Source organism: Lates calcarifer, linkage group LG13, assembly GCF_001640805.2.
Source record: "Lates calcarifer isolate ASB-BC8 linkage group LG13, TLL_Latcal_v3, whole genome shotgun sequence".
NCBI lineage: Eukaryota > Metazoa > Chordata > Actinopteri > Centropomidae > Lates > Lates calcarifer.
The window spans coordinates 6598598-6621168 of NC_066845.1; the positions used below are offsets into that span (position 1 = coordinate 6598598).

Here is a 22571-nt window from a genome sequence, read left to right on the forward strand (position 1 = left end):
TCTCAGAGGTTAAACATGATGAGAATTCCAGAAAGCCATGAAATAGAATACAGATTCCTAATGAGTCAACAGTCTAAGGGTTTACCATGTTTTACAGACTAGCTGCAGACCAGAGATCTAGCTGTTGCTCTCTCTCTGAGTGGCATCTCAACAAGTACACATACAGTACAACAGACCGCTGGGACTTTGTTGAAGAACTTTTAATCAAGTGGGGAATACTAAACTATAGTAACTGAAATCCTCAACTTGAGACAAAGACTCATAGTTCATAATTAGTTCATAATTAAAGTGTGCATCACAATATAATATGTAGCTCAGATTCTGATATTTAATCTCCAGATAATTGAATCATATAATTTCTATTTATGCAAATAAAATCTCCAGAAATCCTGTGCGACTCTAATGCAAACACAGATCAAAGAACACACTGTTCTGCTCTGTGCCTGTGGAAATACATCCATTTTATCACATCTGAGCGAGGCAATATGATTACACTCAAAACTATTTAATCTTCTATCTGCAAGTTAAGTTACACATGCTCCACTTGCTTCTATTACAAAGGCAAAAAGGAAGGTAAATACATGCTTCTGACAGCTTTCTGATCTGCCCCTCTATAATGTTGGCACCACAACCACTGTCATTACTTGCCTTGCTGATAAGCTGTGCACATACTGTAGCAATATCCTCTGAAGGAGAGTTTTGTACGAATATCAATACGAGAGGAGGGAGAGGCACAAGTATTCATCTAAGGAGGGAAAAAATGAATTGAATTCTCATTCTGGTCCGGAGGTAGGTCAGGCAGCTCAGAGCACTGAGCCCTGGACTTGATAAGACTTTCATCACTCACCCACCCCCACCCACAACCCACTATTGCAAATGAACCCAAGGCACCCCAAGTGTCCATGAATGAATACAAACAGCCTGACAAAATAACACTGCATCTGGTTATTGGGAGTAAATTCACTTCCATTTCCACACAGCAAGCCCACACTTTTTCAGTATTACTCTAATACGACAGGCACAATAGGAAGGTGGATGTACTGCGATTCCAGTCAACAAATGCCAGTCTTACCATTATTGCTAAAGAATCTCTCCTGTGCTCTGTGTTGTGACTGGCCTTCCCATTTTCACAATAAAAAGAAAGTAAACTAACTGTAATAATACTAAAACTGTGATCCTGAAGTTGTCTAATGCAACTTTTAATTTTTCCCTCCTCATTCCCACCAATTAAATTTGGCAAAAATCATGCTTTCTTGAAATATATACTCAGTGCCCACAAAAAGTATACTGCAATCCATTAAAAATATTCAGAATACAATGTTACTACTTTTATTATGAAATCAATTACACAAATATTTTACTGAGACTGTTCGAGAGGTGTTAATACAAGGTAATTTCTGAGGCTTTAGTTGGATTGGGACTTAATTATATTGATATGTATTCAAATATTTTGTTCCCCCATTCATGTAAAATGCCTGTAGACAAAAAGTCAGAAACTCCTTATGAATATTAGTCTAAAACAGAATAGGACATTTTTCCAAATCAATAGAATAAAAGGACTTACATTTTGCAAATCTACAGCACGCACACCCTACACACACATACACACATACACACATCATAATCAAATCATAATCAAATAGTCACAAAAACAGCTGCTAAAGCACAGATTAAGCTTTAGTCGGTACATCCTTCATAGCCCTGGGCATATGCTGCACAATCCGCTTCGGTTATCAACATTAACAGGAAAATGAGCTTCACATCTGACTGTGATAACGGCCTCTGAAGTGGCTCTAATGGCTGTTGGTGACATTGCTAAAATTTTGGTCATCTCCCAACCCAGGTTTTGCTGTGCAAACACAAAGTTTGAAATAACTAGTCGTAGGGTGGAGGTTCAACCATCATAAACCCCTGGAGATAAGTCACATCATGTTTTATTGTAGTGCGTTGATGACAGCTTGCTGCACTCCTTAAAGACCTTTTTAGGAGTTTTTTTTTTTTTTTAAAAAGCACCACCGCAGCCCTATAGAGACAGCTTACTTTGCCAGGTTTTACAGTACACGAAGGAAAAACATGAAAAACAACATGGCTAACAGAAGCCTGAGAAACTAACTCCCTTTGGTGCTCGAGTGAGTAAGTCTTGGATGAGTAATCATGCTTGCAAGAAGCAAGAAAGGCTCGGCAGGGGATTCAGTGAAGTGGTAAAAATCAGCTTTACTAGGAGACCCCCATGTATGAGATGACAGCAATGATGAGAAAGCAGAAAACTCCCACTGCTGTGTCCAGGATCTGAAACATCTCACTTTCAATGTAATAACAGCTGAAGGTTGAACAGGGCAAACTAATCTAAGTTTCAGATTGCCAAAAAGAGAAGTAAAAAAGGGATAATAATCAGGATCATTATCATATCAAACTTTAAGAAAAATGACAGAAAAGATGAATACAGGGAATTGCAATACATAAACTGTTACACATATATACTGTCATCACAGATCAATTTCTTCCATTCCTGCATTAAATATGGTCAAATATGTCCAACGTCTGTGAGAGCTGTGATCAAAGTAATTACTTACAGTTGAGAAACCTGTAATAAAAAGGTTGTCCTCTGATGGGAGTGTCCAGATTGATCCATGGAGCACATTAGCTGGGCAGTTAACTGTGAGACTACATTCTGAGGAATGTTAGTGATTCCCTCAGAGCTTTCACATGAAAAAGATGAGGCTGGAACCTCTCTCAATGTGGTATCATTGATCTTGTGGGGATGGACTGACACGTCTTTGGCTGCACCAGTAATTGCTAACTGATGGGATGTTCATTAAGCAATGTTTTGCACTGCCCAATTTTGTTCCGTCATCACTTTAAAGCCACTTCAGAAAAGTCACGTTGCAACTGTCTGTTCTAAACGATTTACCATGAAATGCAAAGAGGCATGACATGAATCACCAGCTATTATGACAATCGATTAGTCATTTATCAAGCAAAATTTCCAAAAAATTGACTGGTTCCAGCTTGAAAATAAATAATAAATAAATGTGAAAATATGCAGCTTTTTCTGTTCTATATCATTGTAAACTCATTATCTTTGAAATTTGGATTGTTGGTCGGACAACATAATATATTTGAAGATAATATGGATTTTCAGAAATTGTGAAGGGCATTTTCTAAAATTGCACATTTAACAGCCAACTGAAGAAAATAATCAACAGATGATGGTAACGAAAATACTCATTAGCTGCAGCCTATGAGGCTATTAATACAGACCTATAATCCTAATCTCCCATTCCATAAGAATAATTCCTACAGGTTTTCCAATATTCTCCCATTGCTTTAATTTGGTGTTGCTTCTCTCTGCTTTAAAGTAAACTCAGTATTCCCTCCATCTGTTTCAGATCGAAGCCCTGTAGCAGTTAAGTACCCATAATGCCTTCCTTTCCCTCGTAGGCATTTACTGCCTTCTAATAAATAGCAACAAGTGCTGAGTTTCTCGACATTCAGAAAAATAGCAGGAGTAAAATAAAATGGCACAGAAAAGAATGGGTACTTTAATTTTCTCACTTGCTCACACTAATTGGTATTATGCCAACAAATAAGAAACTTCCCCACTTACTCTACATTATCACTGGTCAGAGAACCATGTGCAGCTGAAATGTGTCCTAGTTCAGAGAGTGGTGGCAGTGATACAAAGCGTAGCACTAGTCTCACAATTTAGCCAAGGCAAGGCTCTTGACATTCTAATTAGGGAATTTGTTGCTCCAGTTTAGCAATGATGGAGCGGGGCTCTTTATCAGGCAGGCCAGGCCACGTACCTGGCAAGCTGCTACACCATACCGAGCCAGACTCTCTCAATGGCCCACATCCCTCCACTGCTCTCCATGGACTAAATAAATGAACCACCGGATGTTCTGGTGAAAACCAGCCAAAGATGATGACTGACCAGAGTTTGACAAAAATTTCCACTATGAAAATTTACATCAGCATATGTAAATAAATGCATCCAAGTTGAATGTAAAATGTTCCAGGGCTTATCTTTGCTCTCGTGGTGTTAAAAGGACAAACGTTTTTAAAACTGTGTGCTAATTTGTTCTGACCTCTGAGCTATCATCTTTCATCACTACAGCTTTGAATTTTCCCTCTAAGACTTGCACTGACAACCTAATTACATTCAATACGATTAATGTGCTTTAAATGTGCTAATGTAACCTTAAGAGAAAAAATTGCTTTTCACAATAAGAGAGACAGACACAGGGAGAGAGAACAAGGAGTGGAGAGAGTACTAAGTGCTGACAAGAGGTTGTAATTTTCAAGTCTTGTGGACTGGGTTATTTCGTTAATTAAAGCAGCAGCAAACACAGCCAAAAAATAGCTGCACACATGCAAATGTTAGATGTCATAAATGCTACAAAGGTGAAAACAATTAATGATGGAAAAGACTGTTAAAATAGGGGGAAATAATAATAAAAAAAAAGAGCTATTATGACAGTGAAAAACAAAAGCATACCACCACACTCTTACAGAGTATCTTTGGGAAAGGAGAATAAGGGTTTGGATTCATTAAAGTCCATTTGTAAGTGGTGTTACTGAAGATGTGATGGTTCAAATGTGGAGAACAGAGATGTGACACAGAGGTGGAGATAAAAGGAGGTTTGAACTCTTTTTCACAGAGGTTCAAAGATCATTCTTGACCTTGAAAACTGAAACTGAGAAGACAATCTCAGACTGGTTCAAAGGTGACTCTTGGTGGGATCAAACGCTCCAGAACATCTGCTAAATGGATCCTGGTTTCAGCATGTTTAAATGCATGATAGGTTTGTGTGGTTGACATGACGCTGGCAAACAATATTACAGTAAGTAAGCATGATGTGTGTGTACATAGTGTCTGAGATGTCCAAGCACTGGAAGGTATAGCAGTGGAAACTGTTTGAACAGCTCACATTTTTCTCACAAATATACAAATGTGACTTGCACAGAAAAACAAAATGCTCAGGAAAAGGACAAAATACCTCCACGATCCATTTTCCTATCATTGTACATTTTGTACTTTACTAATGGAATGCTGTTAGCTTGTACCTGGGGAGGTCTGAAAGCTTTTTCCTTTTCTTTGCTTTAATGTGGCTGTCATAGGCAGAGAAAAGCAGCGCTCATCTCCACTGAACCAAATATTGAAAAAACGTAAGAAATGTGACAAGTCTCTGTAGTAAGCGCAGAAAATTATAATAATAGTAAACAAAATCAGGCCATGAAAATGAGCCTATTTCCATGATGTTGTGTATACCAAGATGGATGTGGGCACAACAGGATATCTTCTAAGGGGAGCGCAAGTCTGTTGCCAGGTTTGATGAGACAGAATTGTTGTTTATTTTTACCAGGAGGAAAAAAAACAGATTACATGGTGCTACATATTAGAACAACAAAGCTCTAATTTGTACTCATATCTGTTGGTTTGCTTATCAGGAAGATCTGAGGTAGATGGTGTAGACAGATGAGTGCATATCTGAAGTTAAACTTACAAGCTCATTAGAAAACCTGTCATCAGAGTCATTATTTATGTATACCCATACAACCTTTGACTGATTTCATCTTTTCTATGCATCCCTCCATCCTGGATTCTGTGCTTCAACCTCCATCTGTCAACCTCTAACCCCACATCATCTTACCTGCCCACGTATTGCTGTCTTTCATTTCTCTCCAGCTAACCTCCCATTTTCTCTCTCCTTCAATCTTACACCTTCTAGCCAATTTAACATTCCCTCTACTCTCTTTCAATCTATCATTACAGTCGCTTACACTGGTAATATGGCAGCTGATCAGCGGGCAGTAATTCCTTATCAGTCCTGCTGAGGTAATGAGGACTGACCCTCTCTCAGTCTTACTGTGAGACTTCTATGATTGTATAGATATTATTTGTATGATTAGTCAACTTTTAGTTTATTTTTATTCTTACTAGGATCATTTTCCTTGTTTGTAGAAACAGATCAATGTTTCAGCGTTGTTGTTGTAGAGTCACAGTGTGATATCCCCTTATTAGACATCTTAAATTGAGTTTAAAAAAGCACAGTGTTTCTTTTAAGTTAATCGCTTCTTGATTGCACTGGCTGTTGTCACTGCCCAGCTCTGTTCTCTGTCTGTGATTGGTCTAAAATTTAAAATGACTGGTTGTGCTGCTTTGTAAAGAAAAAAAATTATAAAAGCTTCCCCTGTTCCTGCTTTGGTTCAATGCCTTCGTTTACCTTTTTATTCAGCACAAGATAAGAGTAAAAAGGGGCTCTCTTATCTTTCCATCCATCCATGTCCAAGCTCCTCAGAGCACACCTCTGATGTGTAACCTTTCTTTTTATGTTGCTTCTTATTCATTAATTTTCCTGCCACCACTTCTTATATCATTCATTTTCATTCGCCACCTTCTTGTTATGTTTCACCCATCACTCCTATTTCTTGATCCTCTTTAATTCCTTCCTCCTCCATTTCATCCATCCGTGACTGACTCCCTGAGTCCTTTGCTCTTCTGTGTCCCGTGGATTCCCCATCCATGCCATAAATGATCAAATGCTCCAGTAAGCCAATCAGACTACACTGGAGTTCATATTAGTCTGAGTCACTTGTTATGTGCAGAATAGCCAAATCAATACTGTTCCTCATCGCGCTGAAGGCCACACACACATTCACCACCACACACTACTACAGCAAGCGATGTGTCCCAATGCTCCGGGCCTGTAATAAATCATCCAGCCAGTTCCATTCAATCTGCCACCGCTCACAGCTGCCTACAGATCCAAAGAAGTGGCCCTGATGCCTTGAGGCTCCTACAAATCCACAACTGTGATCTTTACAAGCTGCAATAGCTCAAAGTGATAGAACTATGAAAATTAAGTCCATGTCCATGGATTGCATCAACTTTCTTTCCTCATTCTCTCAGGTTCTCTGGATTAAAAGTATTTGATCGTATAATGCTGGTTTGTTCTTTCAGATTGTGCAACTTTCTCACAGACCTCTGATGTGAAATGTTTTGGGTCTCTCTTCTTCACACGCACACATCATTCAAATGCATATAACTATTACAAAGGAAGCCATAATTTCACCTCATGCAATTCAAACTATCCAGAATATATCATAGTTGTGTCGTTATTGATGTTATTGTGATATCCTTCTTTCCTATCAGTAATTCAATTAATATGTTAATGCAAAATGGCAAAAGTTACTGGAGATGGGGGGAAAAAAATCTAACTCATTTGCTCACACATCACACACAAATACAAACAGATACACATGGCTACACCAGCAAACAAAAAAAAAAAAAAATCAAGCTCACCTAACAAAGCGGACATGTTCTGGAAAATTCTGAGCAACTCCGGCGTGACGGCTGGGCTGTTCTCCAAAGTCACTAACCTGTATGATGAGAGGATGGGAGAAGGAAAGAGAGCGGGGGGGAAGAGAGGAGAGGAGAAAGAGTGCAAAGCAGGGAATAAAACAGAAAATGAGGGGAGTTGAGAAAAGAGTGCAGAAGACATAGATTAGAGGTGGCAAAAGAAAATAGGAAGACAAATACAGCAGGACAAATTGCAGAGACAGAGAGAAGAAGAGAACATGAGCATCACAAAAGTGAAAAAAAAAAACACATGGTGAAGTGGGTGTAAAAGAAAAAGGAAAACCAAGTAGGCAGAGGAAAGCAAGTCTGAGGTTTGCTCAGGGTAAAGACAAATCTGATAAAAAAGAAGCATGTTACGTAAATTCCTTGATTAATCAGTAACACAGTGTTGATGGTTTTACATATTTTAATCTGAAATAAATCTGAAAGAAAAGCAAATTGAATTTTGGCTATTAGACAGACTTAGTGTGCAATTTTAAGTTAGACAAGTTCTTGTAACTTATAATAAGCAACCTTTTGATATCTTATAAAACATTTTGCACACAAAATAATCAGTTGATGATAAGTGTACATCTACAGTCGAGTTCAAAAGTCTGAGACCACTTTCCCAATGGCAAAGCCACTGTATATTAAAAGATGGTGATGACATGAATTCACCAAGCCTCTCTCTTCATCTCTATTCATGAGGCAGTGGATTGTCGAAGTATTTTATTCAATAAGATCTAAGCTTCTTTAAGTGTATATCTGTAAACTAGAAAACCTTTTGAAATGTTAAATTTAATGCTTATAGGAAACACTGCAATCAGAAACACTAGAAAAAGGCTGGCAGATATCACCTGCAACTACTCAAGAAGGCGAGACATGAATAACTGATTTGATACACGCACCACAAACTAATAGGAAAAAAAGACAAGATATACAGATACTGAAGGGGACAGAAAAAGGAAAACCAGCTGATAAAGATAAAAGCAGGAGAAAATGACACTGACTTGGTAAACAAAGCAACCAAATGTTTAGGGTACAGCTGTTTATCAGGCAGGATAAAAGACAGGACAGAGACATAAGACTGTGGCTTTGTGCTACATGCACACACAGCATGCTGAACAGCACAGCTCTCCACAGGGATAGACAAAAAGAGATTAAGAGCGGAGTTAAAAAGCAAAGAGATGATTGGAGTGGAACAAAAGGTAACCCCAGCAAATTCTATTCTACTGAAGCAAACCTTTTTTTTGTGGGTGCTGTGCATACACAGAAGCGAGCTCACTGTTTTGCAGCAGATTTTTGAGATAGCGTTAATATGGCATGTGCCAAAAACAATAACATAAAGGCAAAATTGTGAGCCACATCAATTATCAGTGGCTGCATCACCCATTCAATGGTTGCCTGTGAAAAAGCGAATTCAAACAAGATGTCACGGTCAGCCTATTTACCACTACTCGTCCACAGAGTGTTTGCATTTGGTTCCCATATATGTACTCAACGTGAGTCAGTAAATGCGGCGGATGACTAATATGACAAAAACGGACTCATGAGTGAATTGAGAGACAGAGAGAAGAGGGAAAGAGAAAGAGATATATAGACAGCTATAGTCAAAGTCTGCATGTGTAGGTGTGTGCATGAGTGTGCTCTCAAGTGGGAGGGAGGAAATTAGATCACTAAGTGCTTCATAAATGTCTGCCTTGGGAAGTTTTTTCCTCCTATAACTTGTAATAAATGCTAGTGTGTTCTATATGCCAGTGTGTCCTTACCAAAGCTCCAGTCCATCCTCTAGCAAATACACATGTGGTGGCTGGGAAACATCAGTGCTCAGTTGGATGACGGGAAGAAGGAAAGGGTACAGGTTCTTGCTCTCTGCCCCGAGGCCCTGTGAGAACACACAGATGCAGACAGTCAATACCAATTAGGGAAAAACTGACAAAGAATGCAGACAATAAGCTTAAAACCACATGTAACGTGCTTTAACTTATTGATCGTCTGTGGTGTGGTGCAGGACAGTTGCATAGAAAAGTTCAAAATACTAAAGTCCGCACACTGCAGGCTGTGTGCAACTGTTCCCACTTTCCATTACAAGATAGTGCGTATACAGCGACTTCTCATACTCAAAGAACTTAAAATGACAGTAACATATTTGCCTTAAGGTGCAAAAGTTGTTAGAGGAATTTTTATGTTCATTTAATGGCTCACAGTGATAGACCATTTACTTTGATTGGTTGAGAAAAAGCTCAGGTCTCACTGCAGGAACTAACTCACTGACCGTTCATTGGTCATACATTGTTCAGGTGACATGGGGGTAAGAAGCGAATGACAGAATTTTCCTTGGGGAAAAACTGCTCCTGAAAGTCTAAAGCACACACCACTTAACTGCACAAGAACATGCACTGGAGATAAATGTGTGCCTATAATGTGAGATGGGGAGAAAGGGAATGAGCAGTTTAGCAGTGTCATCTTGACCTCTACAGTATCACATTGCTTTTAACACATGGAGGACCAAGAGCAAGAACAGTGCCGCTGGGAAAACAGCTGAAGATTTAAAAACCAATCCAGTTTAGAAAATGCAAAGCATGAAACACGGTGTTAGATTTTGCTGTTTTGGTCTGAAAGCTGAAATCCAACCCTGTTTTATCATTACAGCCACAAAGCCTGTATCCATTTGGCTACATACAGTATACCCTATACTGTTTTAGCTGATGATTTAAAGCTTCATTTAGCATAATGGCTTACAAAACAGCTAAGAGAAGAAATATTACATTCTTCAAGCCATTTTGAAAACCTGGCCTGTTGTTTTTACATCTAAGTTTTTCAAATATATTATTAGATGTACATTTTATAGAACAGTATAATGGAATTAATAATTATGATTACAGACCCCGCGACCCTCAAAAGATAAGTGGTATAGCTGATCAGCATAATTAAAGAAATAATAAAATGTGCACCATACTTTAAACTACACTACGCTGTTTTGTGCGGTGCCTCTTAATTAAAATATTGCTACTGCTCTTTGTATATTAGTTCTACCATTATTCATTTATTCATTCATTCATTGCCCTTTCCTTCCATCTTGTGGTTTGTTTTGTAATGAATTTTTAAATTATTTTCATTATCGTATATTCTCCACAGCGACTGAGTTCCTGTGAAAAAAAGTTCAGAGTATACTTGATAAAAGGCAAAGGATAACCTACCCTTGAGCAAAACTGTCAGTACAGTTACTGACGACACCATCAAACACAAGTACACACATTAAAAAAAAAAAAACCCTGCATACACCGTACATTTTTTTTTTATCCACAAATATTACACACACATGAACACATAGCATTTAAAGTTACCATCTGTAGCACCGACAACCATGTTTAGTCTAGCTTATGAATTATGCCCTCTGAAATATTCTTTCCCCATGAAACATCACTTCCATCCTCTTCACACATACCCTCAAACTCTTGTCTGTCGATGAAAACTTAACCACTGTCTGACACCATGCCCTTTCAAAGCACCCCATCACTTCAAGTTTTACTCAGCCACTTTGTATATTCACAGAAAACACTCACAAGGGAATGTGGGAGAGGGTAATGAGGAGAAGGTGCTGCTTGTGTGTATGTGTGTGTGTGTGTGTGTGTGTGTGTGTGTGTGGTAGTATTGGAGGAATTAATCTGTCTGAAGGCACAGAGGATCCAAAGTAGTGTTTCAAAACTGTCAACATTGTTTCACTGATGGCATGACATTAATTTGGTCTAAATATGCTCCCTCCTGCATCTGTGTGGGAGTGAAAAGAGAAAGCGCTCAGATGCTCAGTTCCCACTTGGCACAACCATGTCTCCCCATCACAAGCAACAAATATCTAGTCTCTTGCAGGCAAAATTCATTTTCAAAGTTTGAAAACAAGCAAGTCATACGCTCTATCTAAGTTGACTATGGCTGATCATCAGGGGTGACTGGTTTAGGCCAGTCCCCAACAGACTTAAGTCAAACAGACAAAACACGCATTCGGCAGGATCTCATCTCCACCCTGCTGTGAGAAGGTCAGTGCCCCGTTATTCCCAAGCAAAGTGTCATTTGTATCAAACACTGTTGATAGTTGTCACAGGTCCCAAGGGCAATAACATGCTATAAGCATATAAGCATTCAGCAGTACATAATGCCTTCCCAAGTATTGCTAAGTTGATAGTAAAACCACAAGAAAATATAATTACGTTTGAGTTTCTGCTTAGTTTATTTTGTCCCCACTTTCATTCTTGTGAATCCTTTACCCCAACTTTATAAACTAGATAACAGTACCTTTTCATGTGTAGACTGGGAGGATGAGTAAAGTTCCCACCTAAACCAATACATAAGGTAAGTCTGCTGCTTTGTAGTCCACTGCACAGTGTCAGAAAGTACAGTAGAATCAATGAGATCCAAGAAGTAAGTGGAACTCAAGAAAACAAACCTTACTTTCTTCTTTCTTTAACATCAGCGTTATATTGTATAGTATATATTAAAATCTCAATTAGTATGTGGCAACACAGTTGACTAATCAAAGCCCCTTCAGCTACACACCCTCAGTGCCTCATGCAGTTTTCCATATGTGTACTTGTGCTACTCTCTCAAAGGGACTGTGTCTATCACTGAGCGTTTCATCCCCTAGGTGTGAAGTAATGCAGCGACAGCCACACAGGGGTCCAAATCGTGCTGGAGGCTGCTTCAATACTGTAGGGAATGGAGCGTCTGTGTCAAGACTGTTTTCTTCTTAACTTCTGTTAGTTATAAACCTGATTGATATTGAGGCACATGATTGAAATATAATACAAGTTGCTCCACAAACACAACTGAATCTTCTCTGACCAAAGAAAAAAAAAAGTTTTTTTTTCCTACAGCATGTTTTAAACTGAGGTTTAGTTTCAACCTTATGTAATTGAGTGAACAAGTGAGTCTGAGAATAACAATGCAAGAAAGAACGATGGAGCCTCTCTCCAGGTTGCATTATCCAGCCAAGCTTAGATTCTGGCAGGCCATGGAAAAGTAAAAAAAAAAAAATCAGAACAAAGAATAAAAAGCTGGTGTCACAGAAACCCAGTCATTTTGGGGAAATGCACCTGACCCAGGTCTCCCTAGCAGGCATTTTGGAACTAAGCCTCAGCAACATGTGGCCAGATAAGTAAAAACACACTTACTGCCAGATCCACTGAACAGTACCAACTGTCACACTGCAGAGCCTGGTAATTCCACTCAAAATGAACATAATGAATTGTCGATGAAAAAAGCTATCTAACCCAGGGAACCATTAATTGAGTTAAACCTCAGTGTTATTCTTGGCAATAGCTTTTTCTTACTGTTTTGCTTATCTTAATTACAATCATTTTTGGTAAATTTTGGCCCCTTTCTTGTGATCCTGGGATGAATGAACTGGCTTGCTGCAAAACCAAAGCGAGACAGCCAAATTTGTGCTGTGGATCAAAATCATGAGACAACAAAAGTCGAGGCTCGAGCTGCTAAACAGTGACTCTTGTGTAGTCTAGTCAAATAAAGCTTAACACTGTGCCCTCTTCACAGATGACAAGAGAGGAAATGCATCAACAAAATTTGTCAGCACTCTTGGTGTTTTATAGCCACTAGTTGAATGGCATCTCTATTTGTGTTTACTGAGAACAATTTTTTTTTTTCTCCCATTATATTATTTTAGACAACAGATGGTACAGGGGTTAAGCATGTTATGCAAATGAGCGGGTTAAAAGCTACACACATAACTGTGACATCTATGGTCTGACTCCCAGCTGGTCTAGCAAGTCATAACACCACCCCACCCCTCTCTCTGCCTTTTCTCTCTGTATTTCTACCACAACTGTCAAGTAAGGGCAACAATGTAAAAAGTAACCAACAAACATTGGAAGCTGAAGATGCATCATACCTGTACCAGGTGGATGAGTGTAGTGAGTATGGCACATCGAAGCATGTTGTGTTCTTCAGATTGCTTCCAGAGCAGGGGTAGGTATTGAACCAGACAGCCTACATATGGCCGGATCTGAAGCAGAAGAACATTAAATGGCAAATAAGAGGCAAAGCACATAACACTGTTCAATTCAACCAGCATCTATTACTAACTCCTAGGCAACTTATGTTAAGAGTCTACTGTAAATGATGCATGAATAAGAAGTCTTATTTGGTGGCCTTGTATTTGTTGTTTTTTTGCAAAGTAGTAAGTTTGTTCATGACACCTGATGTTCAGTTTCACTCAAGCAACAGCTTATCTGGCCTTAAAAGTGTGTTAAACATTGTGTATACAGGATTTTTTCTAAAAAGAAAAAAGAGAGCAATTATGCAATTAGTGTAACGCTTCCATTCAAAGTTTTGCGTATTTTTCTCAGCAGTGAATTCAGATCCCCTTCCCTTATCCATCTCTGCCTCTATCGAACCAAATCACCTGCTTCAAAACAAGCTTCAGTGAAACAGCTGTGGAAAAAAATACTGGACAGGTAGTTGTAAATAGAGAATATGCTTGCTTCTTAGTGTGACAGTGAAAATCAGAACTCCACTGAGATGATCGCCTGGTGTGTCAACTCTACAGTCTGTAGAAGAGCTCATGGAAGCCAATTTGGCTGACACATGATGTGTTTGCAGATCCATGGCAGCACCAACAGCAACAATCAGAGCTGACATCATGTGTAATGTACCATAGTGATGTTCAGATTCCTCTGGAAAAATAGCAGCTTCACACATAAGCCTGTTATATGATTCTTGCTGTGCCTGCTCGATCATACAATAGGCAAATATGGACATTGTCAATGGCTTGTTGAAGGGGTAACAAGTGGCTGAGTTAAGGTTTTACATTCCTTCTGATGATATGATACTGTGCATTTTCATAAAAAACTGATGCTGTATTCCAACCAAGTTTTATCTAAACTGTACTACATACAACAGCAACTTCTACAAAAATCAGTTTTTATAACAAAATAGGGCTGTATATATTATTCTCTCTAATATGAGTTCCTCTTGTTTTAAACACTAGAAAAAACAGGGTGTTCAGACACCAAGTGGGTGCCATCACTCTGCTTCCTCTGTGAAATTGGAAAATATGATGGCACACTGTGTAATTTAGGTGCAGTAACTGTGCAACCAGCCAACTCTAAGACATCCGTGTGGTACTGAATTACGGACTTCAAAAAGTTTTCTGCCATTTTCTTGTGCTGACTTGTGCTAACCCCTTCCTATTCCCTGTAGCAGCAATGTGGCCAAGCTGCAGACCCCACACTGGGATTTTTTGCTCGATTACACCTTTCTAAGGGGCTGGCTGGGAGTACAGGGAACGGTAAAAAAGAATTCCGACGTACAGCCTTGAGGAGAAAGATGAAAAGGGTGAAAAACAGACCCGCAAACCAGCCTAGGATGACATTTGTGAGACTGACAGCAGCAAAAGGAGCTAAATCTCATCATATCTGTCATCATGTTCATTTCAACTCGAGCTGCACTCATGGTTTCGTTGCCTACTTTTCTCAGCTGCTGCCGCTCTTTGTGGGTTCGAAATCCCTCATGAGAAGGGTTAGAATATTAATGGGACTTCCACTGACTCTAGAAGTTGAGCCAGGGCCAGTGACTGGGGAAGACTTAACCAGACTGACAGCTCACAAGGATGAAAGCCATTTCTGTGACAGATTTAAGTCAAGGGATCATTTAAGGGAAGGTGCTTAAAATGGATCTGAAAAGAGCCTGGGGGGGTCAAGAGGGAGGTCATTTTTTTAGGATTGGCAGTTAAGTGGATTAGAACGACTTATTGGATCCTCTGGAAAAAAAAAAAAATAAAATCCATATGGCCACAAAAGCACTGCAGTGGCAGTGCTTTTCATGGTAAATGAAAGCAGACATCAGAACAAGGGCTGCCTGAGGCCTTATGATTTACAAAGAGTCAAGAATTGGACTTCACAAATGCCAGTGTCTCAGGATGTGAGAAATCATTCATGTCTAGCTTTCTCTGAGGACAGATAGTAGTTAGTGCAGGGCTAGTGCAGGGTGACAGATGTTTTGTATGTGAGTTATGACGTTTTTAACAGCTTCACATGTCCCCTGCAGAGTCAGAGTCAATGACAACAATTTGTGCTGTGCTATTCTTCACAAAGCAGCAGCAGCAGCAGCAGCAGCAGGATATACTGGAAGACCCCCCCCCCCAGCTGTCAAAGATGTTTTAGAGTTTGGCTCAAGTTCACCGCACACATCTGGTAATGGTAAAAAAAAAAAAAAAAAAAAAAGAGCAAAAAGTAAAGTGTGATCTATATTCCAAACACAGCTTTGTTTGACATCTCGAATCTCACCTGGATGTTTACTCTCTCGATGACACAGGAGATGACATGGAGCACCTGCATTTTAGTATCACACTCTGTCACCTGCTGCAACAACTGGAATAGCAGTCCAAAGATAGACTCAAGGTACTAAACAGAGAGACAGAGAGAGACAGCAGAGTTTACATGTTTAAAAAAAAAAAAAAAAAAGGTGAAAATTTAATTATTGTAAAATTTTGATTGAGATGAGACATGAACTCACTGGGAGGAACTGTTCTGTCCTGAACTCAAAGTCATCGACAGGTGGTCATGAGTTAAGGGTGAAATCCAGTTGCTTAGGAAGGATATGCAAGCAGTTTACTTGCACACAGTAAAATATTCTTAATTTGTCTGGTATAGCTGAGGACTGATAAAGCTTGTTTGTTGTTAGATGCAGTGAGGCTTAAATAACAAGCATAAAAAGCATGGTTAATTCATTTGTTGCTAAAATGATACCCTATCTGAAAAACAATATTAGTATGGGAAGGATATTGAGCTTGAGGGTTGTAGCTGTCTCGATCCGCACCTAGGAGGAAAAAAAAGAGAGAGAGAGAAAAAGAGAAACACAGTTTATTTTGAAAAGCATTTTAGAAAGTAGGCATCACACTTTTACCCCCTATCAGTGCAATCTCAATTCTTAGCTGATCAAAGCTGGAGACAGAGAAGTACTACTGAGTTGAAAATACTCTGGGAGAGCACATGCAGCAAACAACCAAAACACAAAAAAACCAATTACATTTTCCTTTATTGGCATCCTCTGCAAGACCACAATGACCAAAAAAGCTTTTCATAACTCATCACTCTGTGAGAATGTGTGCCTGCAGCAAGTTCGCTAAATACAGGCCATCTATTGTTATAAAAGGAAGTGGCCCCCACCATGCCTATAAACTCAAGCAGTGTAATCTGACAGTGTCAGAGTGATGGAGTTGGAAATGTCCACAGGGGAGAAAGTGAGATCACATGGAAGAGAGGAGATTAATGAAGGAAAACCAGTGAAGAGAAAGGTGAGGGACTGAGAACTCCATCACAGTTGGACCTTGTTCTCAACAATTTCACAAAACATTTAAAGTACAAAAGGCATGGGTCTCTGTGGGTGGACAAGTGAGTGTGTGAGCAGTGCTGCAGACAAAAGTCATCATTACTATCCAGTCTGCAAAAGGTCTTAGTCCAGATACCTTCAGGTGAATTTAACCTTTTCTTTATTTCCAAACACAGCTACATTATTCCTTTAGTCTTCAGATCCCATGGTCTATTCCATGATCTTTCCGGGGCGAGAAACAGTGCTTTTTATTCTACTGATCACAGCAATCAAGCATTAAATAAAACAAATTTGAGAAGAATAGTGGTCTGTGTTCCTCTATGTGATGAATGCAGGACATGAAAATGAAAAAAACGACTTTTTGTTCATATTTATTTGCAACTTGTTAGTCATATGGCATAGCTCATCCTGCTGTAAGTAATACTGGTTGGAAAAATAAATGATAAGAATCCTTGTTTTCTCTATGTGCATATTTTCACATCTATTAAATATGGCATACCTTAGATTATAGCATGTTATTTTGGAATGGCAGCATACATTAGCAGAAAGAAAATGTGTTTGTTAAATATTTTATTTTTTAGTTCATAAATCATTTATAAATATCCATATTTGTGGATGAGTCTCTTAAAATACACAATCCTTCTCTTGAAGTGGTTGAAGTTTTTCTTTTCATACTCCACTTTTAATGCCAATCAGTTCCCTGGAAAGGCAAGTCAGCTTTCTGGAAGTTACTTATTTTGCACCATGTTTGTATTTTTAAGCATCAAAGGATCACACTTAACTGGGTCCCAAATTTGAACTGACCATTTTGAATAGGCAGCAACCTTTCACCCCCCCACCCAAGAAAAAACACTTCCCCATCTATAGTGCAAACCTGTCGCTGCTGCAGAGGATAAGAAACAAAATTAGAGACTTTGTACTTTGTATGCCCAACTATGAACAGTATGTGTTTATAAAGCATTGAAATTCAAACAGACTCTTGAAGCTGCTGCAATACTATCTGTTTAAGGCAAGCAATAAAACTTCAATAACCTTCATTTAATACGGCTTTGTCAAAGGAGCACATGTCATCAATATTTAACACTTACAACAACAGCATTGTCTCGCCTCGTAGTGACCCAATTACAAGATCTGGGGACCATATGTGAAAATATGGCTTCTTTTCCATGGAATACAGCATGAAATTGAGTCATTAAAAACACATTTGACACATTTATATGGCTAAGATTATTTGCATAATCCGTACATAATGACGTTTAAATCTGTGTAACTCTTATATATTGAACATTTATGAGGCTATGGGTTTGATAATGTGGGTTCAACAAGGGAGAGACAAAGTTTCACGTTCTCTTAGAAGAGCAGCATGGGAGAAAAATGCCAACTCATTCAGACAGACATGAAAGGTTATTTCATGTCACTGTGAATTAGGGGTGCCATGGTGTGGAATTTTTTTTAAATTTGTGAGAACACCAGTGTTACTGATTATACCAGGCATTTTACAGGAAAAGACATGTGTCAGCTCAATATCTGATCAGAAGTGTTACCTCCAGATACTGCTGCCCTCATCAGACAAAGTTTGCAGAGTGGTTCATTAATGTCATCAGGGTCCCTTTTGGCATTGGGTTTAAATCCAAAATATTGTTGTGACACCAAAGCCTTCACCATTGCCTTGTTGGTCAACTCTCTTCTCGTCAAGACTACTCTGTGATGGGCCTCTGCTGCATGCAGCAGCAGACACTTTTGATTTAGAGTTCAAGGATTCAAGGAGCTTTATTGTATAAGTTGTACTGTTACTTGATGAATATGGGTGAAATATGTGATATATGCAAAAATGAGCCATCTCATAAAATGGGTTCTATGTCTATACAAAAAAAAGAAAAAGAAAAGACAATGCAGTCGTGGGCAAGTTACGTAATCGGTGTGTGCCTGAGCAGCATGTTACACTGGTAACACGACTACCGTGGCAACTCTATTGTGAATGACAGGTTCACAATATAAAAGACACACTGTTGAAGTCGAATTTGAGACATAGCTGGATTTAGAGATGTACAAATTTCCGCCCTATGTCTGCAAGATCCTAAAATACTGAATAATGTTTTAGTAATGCTGCATACATTAACAAGCAACAAAAGGAGTATGTTGATGAATGAGGCCCATCAGTTGCCATCAGCACTGGCCTTGTTGGAAATTCAAACACTAATGAGAGAAACTGCATTTCAATTCCACAGCAAAGTGCAGAAGATAATAGATTGCTTGATGAAATACTCAGATGGGTCTCATAAACATACACATACATAATGCCTGACAATCATTCAGTCAAAACATTTGCTTCACATTATTATTCAGCCTCAAACTGTTTTTGAGGGATACTAAAAAACAGTAGGTTCAAACTGAATTTAAAAGTGATTGAAAGTTTAATCAGTGAAAATTACACTCAACTAACTCACTGAATCCAAACAAGCTAGAGAAAAGCTTCAATTTGGGACTAGCTCGGTGAAAAGCAATACCAGACCCCAAAAATCTCATAGGACAGGAAAATGAATGTGTGAAGCTAAGTCCAGTCCAACCACATGCATGTTAAAATGCACACTCTTCCCTCAGGAAAATAATCCATCCAGTGCCCCACTGGTATAAACAAATGGCAGTTATTACCTTAGATAAATTTAATACAGATGGCATCTGTACGAATGGCAGCAAAGTTTCATTGTGGCCTCACAGATGCAAACCACAAAGGCAAAAGAGAAAGCAATAAACAAGCCTTATCTGGAAACTGAAATTGGAGCAGATAAACAACAATAATTTGCACAAATTGTAGCTTCAGCTGGCTTATCACTAAATCACCGGATGAATAGAGAGCCATCTCATAAGCTTTTTTTTTGAAGAGAAAGAGAGAATTAATGATTAGTGTTTTGGATTTACTTGTCTGTCTCAGATAATTTAACTACAAAATTACTAATTTTACACTGACTGTAAGACACTGAGGACATATTTATGTTTTGCATGGGGGAAAAAGCCCCAAGACAAATTTTCATCTTAAGAAAAGTCCATTACAATTCACCCCAATTTCATGCTTGCTATGTTCTCTCCTTGCTGTCAGGTTGTAATCTTTAATTCCAGTAATAATTTGTAGTTCAAAACCGATGTCAGTCAGGATAGCGCATTTTCTGTACAGTAACCAAAAATGCGACAGGATTATAATTACGAGGCACAAATCCATATTTGAAATGCTTCACAGTGTTCCTGCGGTCGAGGAAAAGTGAGCAGAGATGGGACAAACTGTTGACTAAAACGTCACAGCTTGACGTCGTCAAAGCCAGCTTACCAGCGAATTCTAGGAGACATTATTTCCTCCCACTGAGAATGCAAATGGCCTGAAACCAGAAGGAGTTAAAAAATGCCACCAAGTTTATTTTTAGCCTTTACTCAGAATCTGTGAGTAAACACCAGAGAAAAATGCAGCTGTTAAAGAGCAGAGGAGAATCTATTGGAGGAAATGAGGAGAGAAAAACTGGCACAATAGCAGGCTGCAAGCAACAGGCATCTGTGATCTGCGATTCAGCTTATGAATGTCATTGCCAGTGAGCTGCTAGTGTGTGCACCCATGTCTTTGTCTCATTTACAAAGCTCCCAGAGTGTGCAATGGTGTAACAAAAATCTATAGTTACTATTCTCAAAGGCACAACAATATATTAGCTTCTTTGATAAGAAATTGAAATTAAATAAGCATTTAAAATCAGTTGTAAATAAATTAAATTTGCTTTTTTTTGTTACCTAACTCAGGATGAAGTATAATCCACTTATTTTAGCCACTTAAGGGTTAACTTGCAAATTTTGCTAATCACATTTTAGGCTTTTCTATCAGTTATATTACCAAACTCATAACTCCCTACAAGCCTATTTGACAGTTGGGCATGATACTTAAATCTAATTTAAGGATGCAAGATGACTGACATTTAAGTGAAAATTGTGTAAAGGACTGATCTTTAAAAAATGTGGAAGACGTGGTTGGAATTGTAATAAACATTGACTGTACAGGAGGAGTTGCAGGCACAGACTGGATCAAGCAAGCTGCCATGGCATCAGGTTTTAGTGTCTCCACCAAATGAACACATTCTTATTAATTAAGATATTTCTCATTCAAAAAGTGCTTCTTTAATCAAATTCAAGTCATCAGTTTAAGTTTCAATAACATTCTGACATTAACCAATATCATTCAGGACACAAATACTAAAACCAAAACCCATTTAGCCCACGTGCAGTTAAACACCCATTTTGATTTAACTCACTCACTGCTCCCTCTGTAGTTTTTTCAATAGGGTTACATTAATGGAGATATCATGGCTCCAGCCACACTACTCCCTCTCTTATACAGAAATCTCCTGTTTCTCTCATTTAATAAAAGCACCTCATAAGATGAAGAAGCAAAGCAGCTACAAGTCTAAGTGGCCCAGCTGAGGCATGCTCATAGGAGCAAATCAATAAGCCTCTCTTGTTGATTATACCTTTCAATAAAGTACAACTGAACTGAAATATCAATGATAAATGTAACTGTTATCATGAGTAATTCACTTTCCATCTGAACAACATGGACTGCACAATAGCAATAGAGATATTGATAACCAATTGGACTGATTGATAGAGGGCATTTTCTCCATTAGTCCATCAAAAGTTTATGATCAATATTTCATTCTGCCCAAGAGGCTCTAATTGTCCCAGACAATATTGATCAGGAACCACAGCATGATTGGTGAGTTGGTCAGTAATGTAACAGCAAGCTTGTTAGAAGTAAGAAACTATAAAAGCAATCAGTTCCCTCATAAACCCTGAAGCAATTTCCAATTTGTAGCATTAAATTCTGAAAACATATTGTGTGTGCTGAATCTGTTTTTTCATATTATAACTGTAAAAAAAACAACTAAAAATGTATTTCTTTGAGTCATCCCCATATCCATTTGGCTTCACTCTGGGGATAAAATAAGTGAAACCTAAAAAAAAATAATAACTATAAAATGAAATATGCCACACAAACATTTAGTTCCTGCTTGCAGGTGCCTGCTATACAGCCCAAATAATGGAATAAGGAGAGACCTGCCTCAGTTAATTGGTATCCATAGCAAAAGGTGGCATTATGTCCTATGGCAATGTACTGTTGGCTGTGACTACAAAAGTAGGGAGCTACAGACCTGTATATACTGCATAACATCTTTAGTGTCACCATGTGAGCTTCTGTACCCGTCATTTAATTAAAGCATCCAAAATGGATGATGCATCAAACATGTAATAACTGGGGACATGCAATTAATTTCAGAGAGCTGCACCAATGTTACTGAGACCATGCTTCTTTCTATCACATTAGCATTATCAGAGGATGGCATTTGTGTGGGCATTACCTTGTGTGCATTATTATCCTAATTATATTATAGTCTTAATTACATTATGATCACATACAAGTACTGCAGCAAAGATGAATGCAAATAATCACACATCTAAAAGTTCTTCATACAAAGATGAATTATAAATAAGAGGAAATAAGACGCAGAAAGATTGAACCCAGTTATTCATGAGGGTGGATTGGTCATGGTAAGATTATCTTGAATTGAATTTTAAATAATGCATAGAATTTATATAAATTTCATATAAATTCTGTTACAAGAAAACACATTAATCAAGGGCATGGCTCATGAGGCAAGAAACCCAAGGATGGCTAAATGTAATTTGAATTGAGAATGACTGCAGCATAATAATATCAAGGCCGTGACTGAATAAAAATGTTAATAGATAAATCAAAAGGTTTGGTTTTTTAATCAAAATAATATTGAGCAATTACCTTTTGTAAGAAATACAAAAGAAAATCTAAAATAGCAAATCTCCACTTCTCATAGTCCCT

The 22571-nt window shown here is 38.4% G+C and overlaps 1 protein-coding gene across 1 annotated transcript in view; it reads right to left on the reverse strand.

Annotated features, from left to right (window-relative positions):
- The window catches only part of ipo11 (importin 11), a 111271-nt gene that overhangs the window by 42821 nt on the left and 45879 nt on the right, over nucleotides 1–22571 (reverse strand). Inside the window, 6 exon segments of the mRNA XM_018675240.2 lie at nucleotides 7307–7383; nucleotides 9112–9227; nucleotides 13245–13358; nucleotides 15640–15756; nucleotides 15869–15909; nucleotides 16138–16171. Of these exon segments, the coding sequence (XP_018530756.1) occupies nucleotides 7307–7383; nucleotides 9112–9227; nucleotides 13245–13358; nucleotides 15640–15756; nucleotides 15869–15909; nucleotides 16138–16171 (499 nt within the window).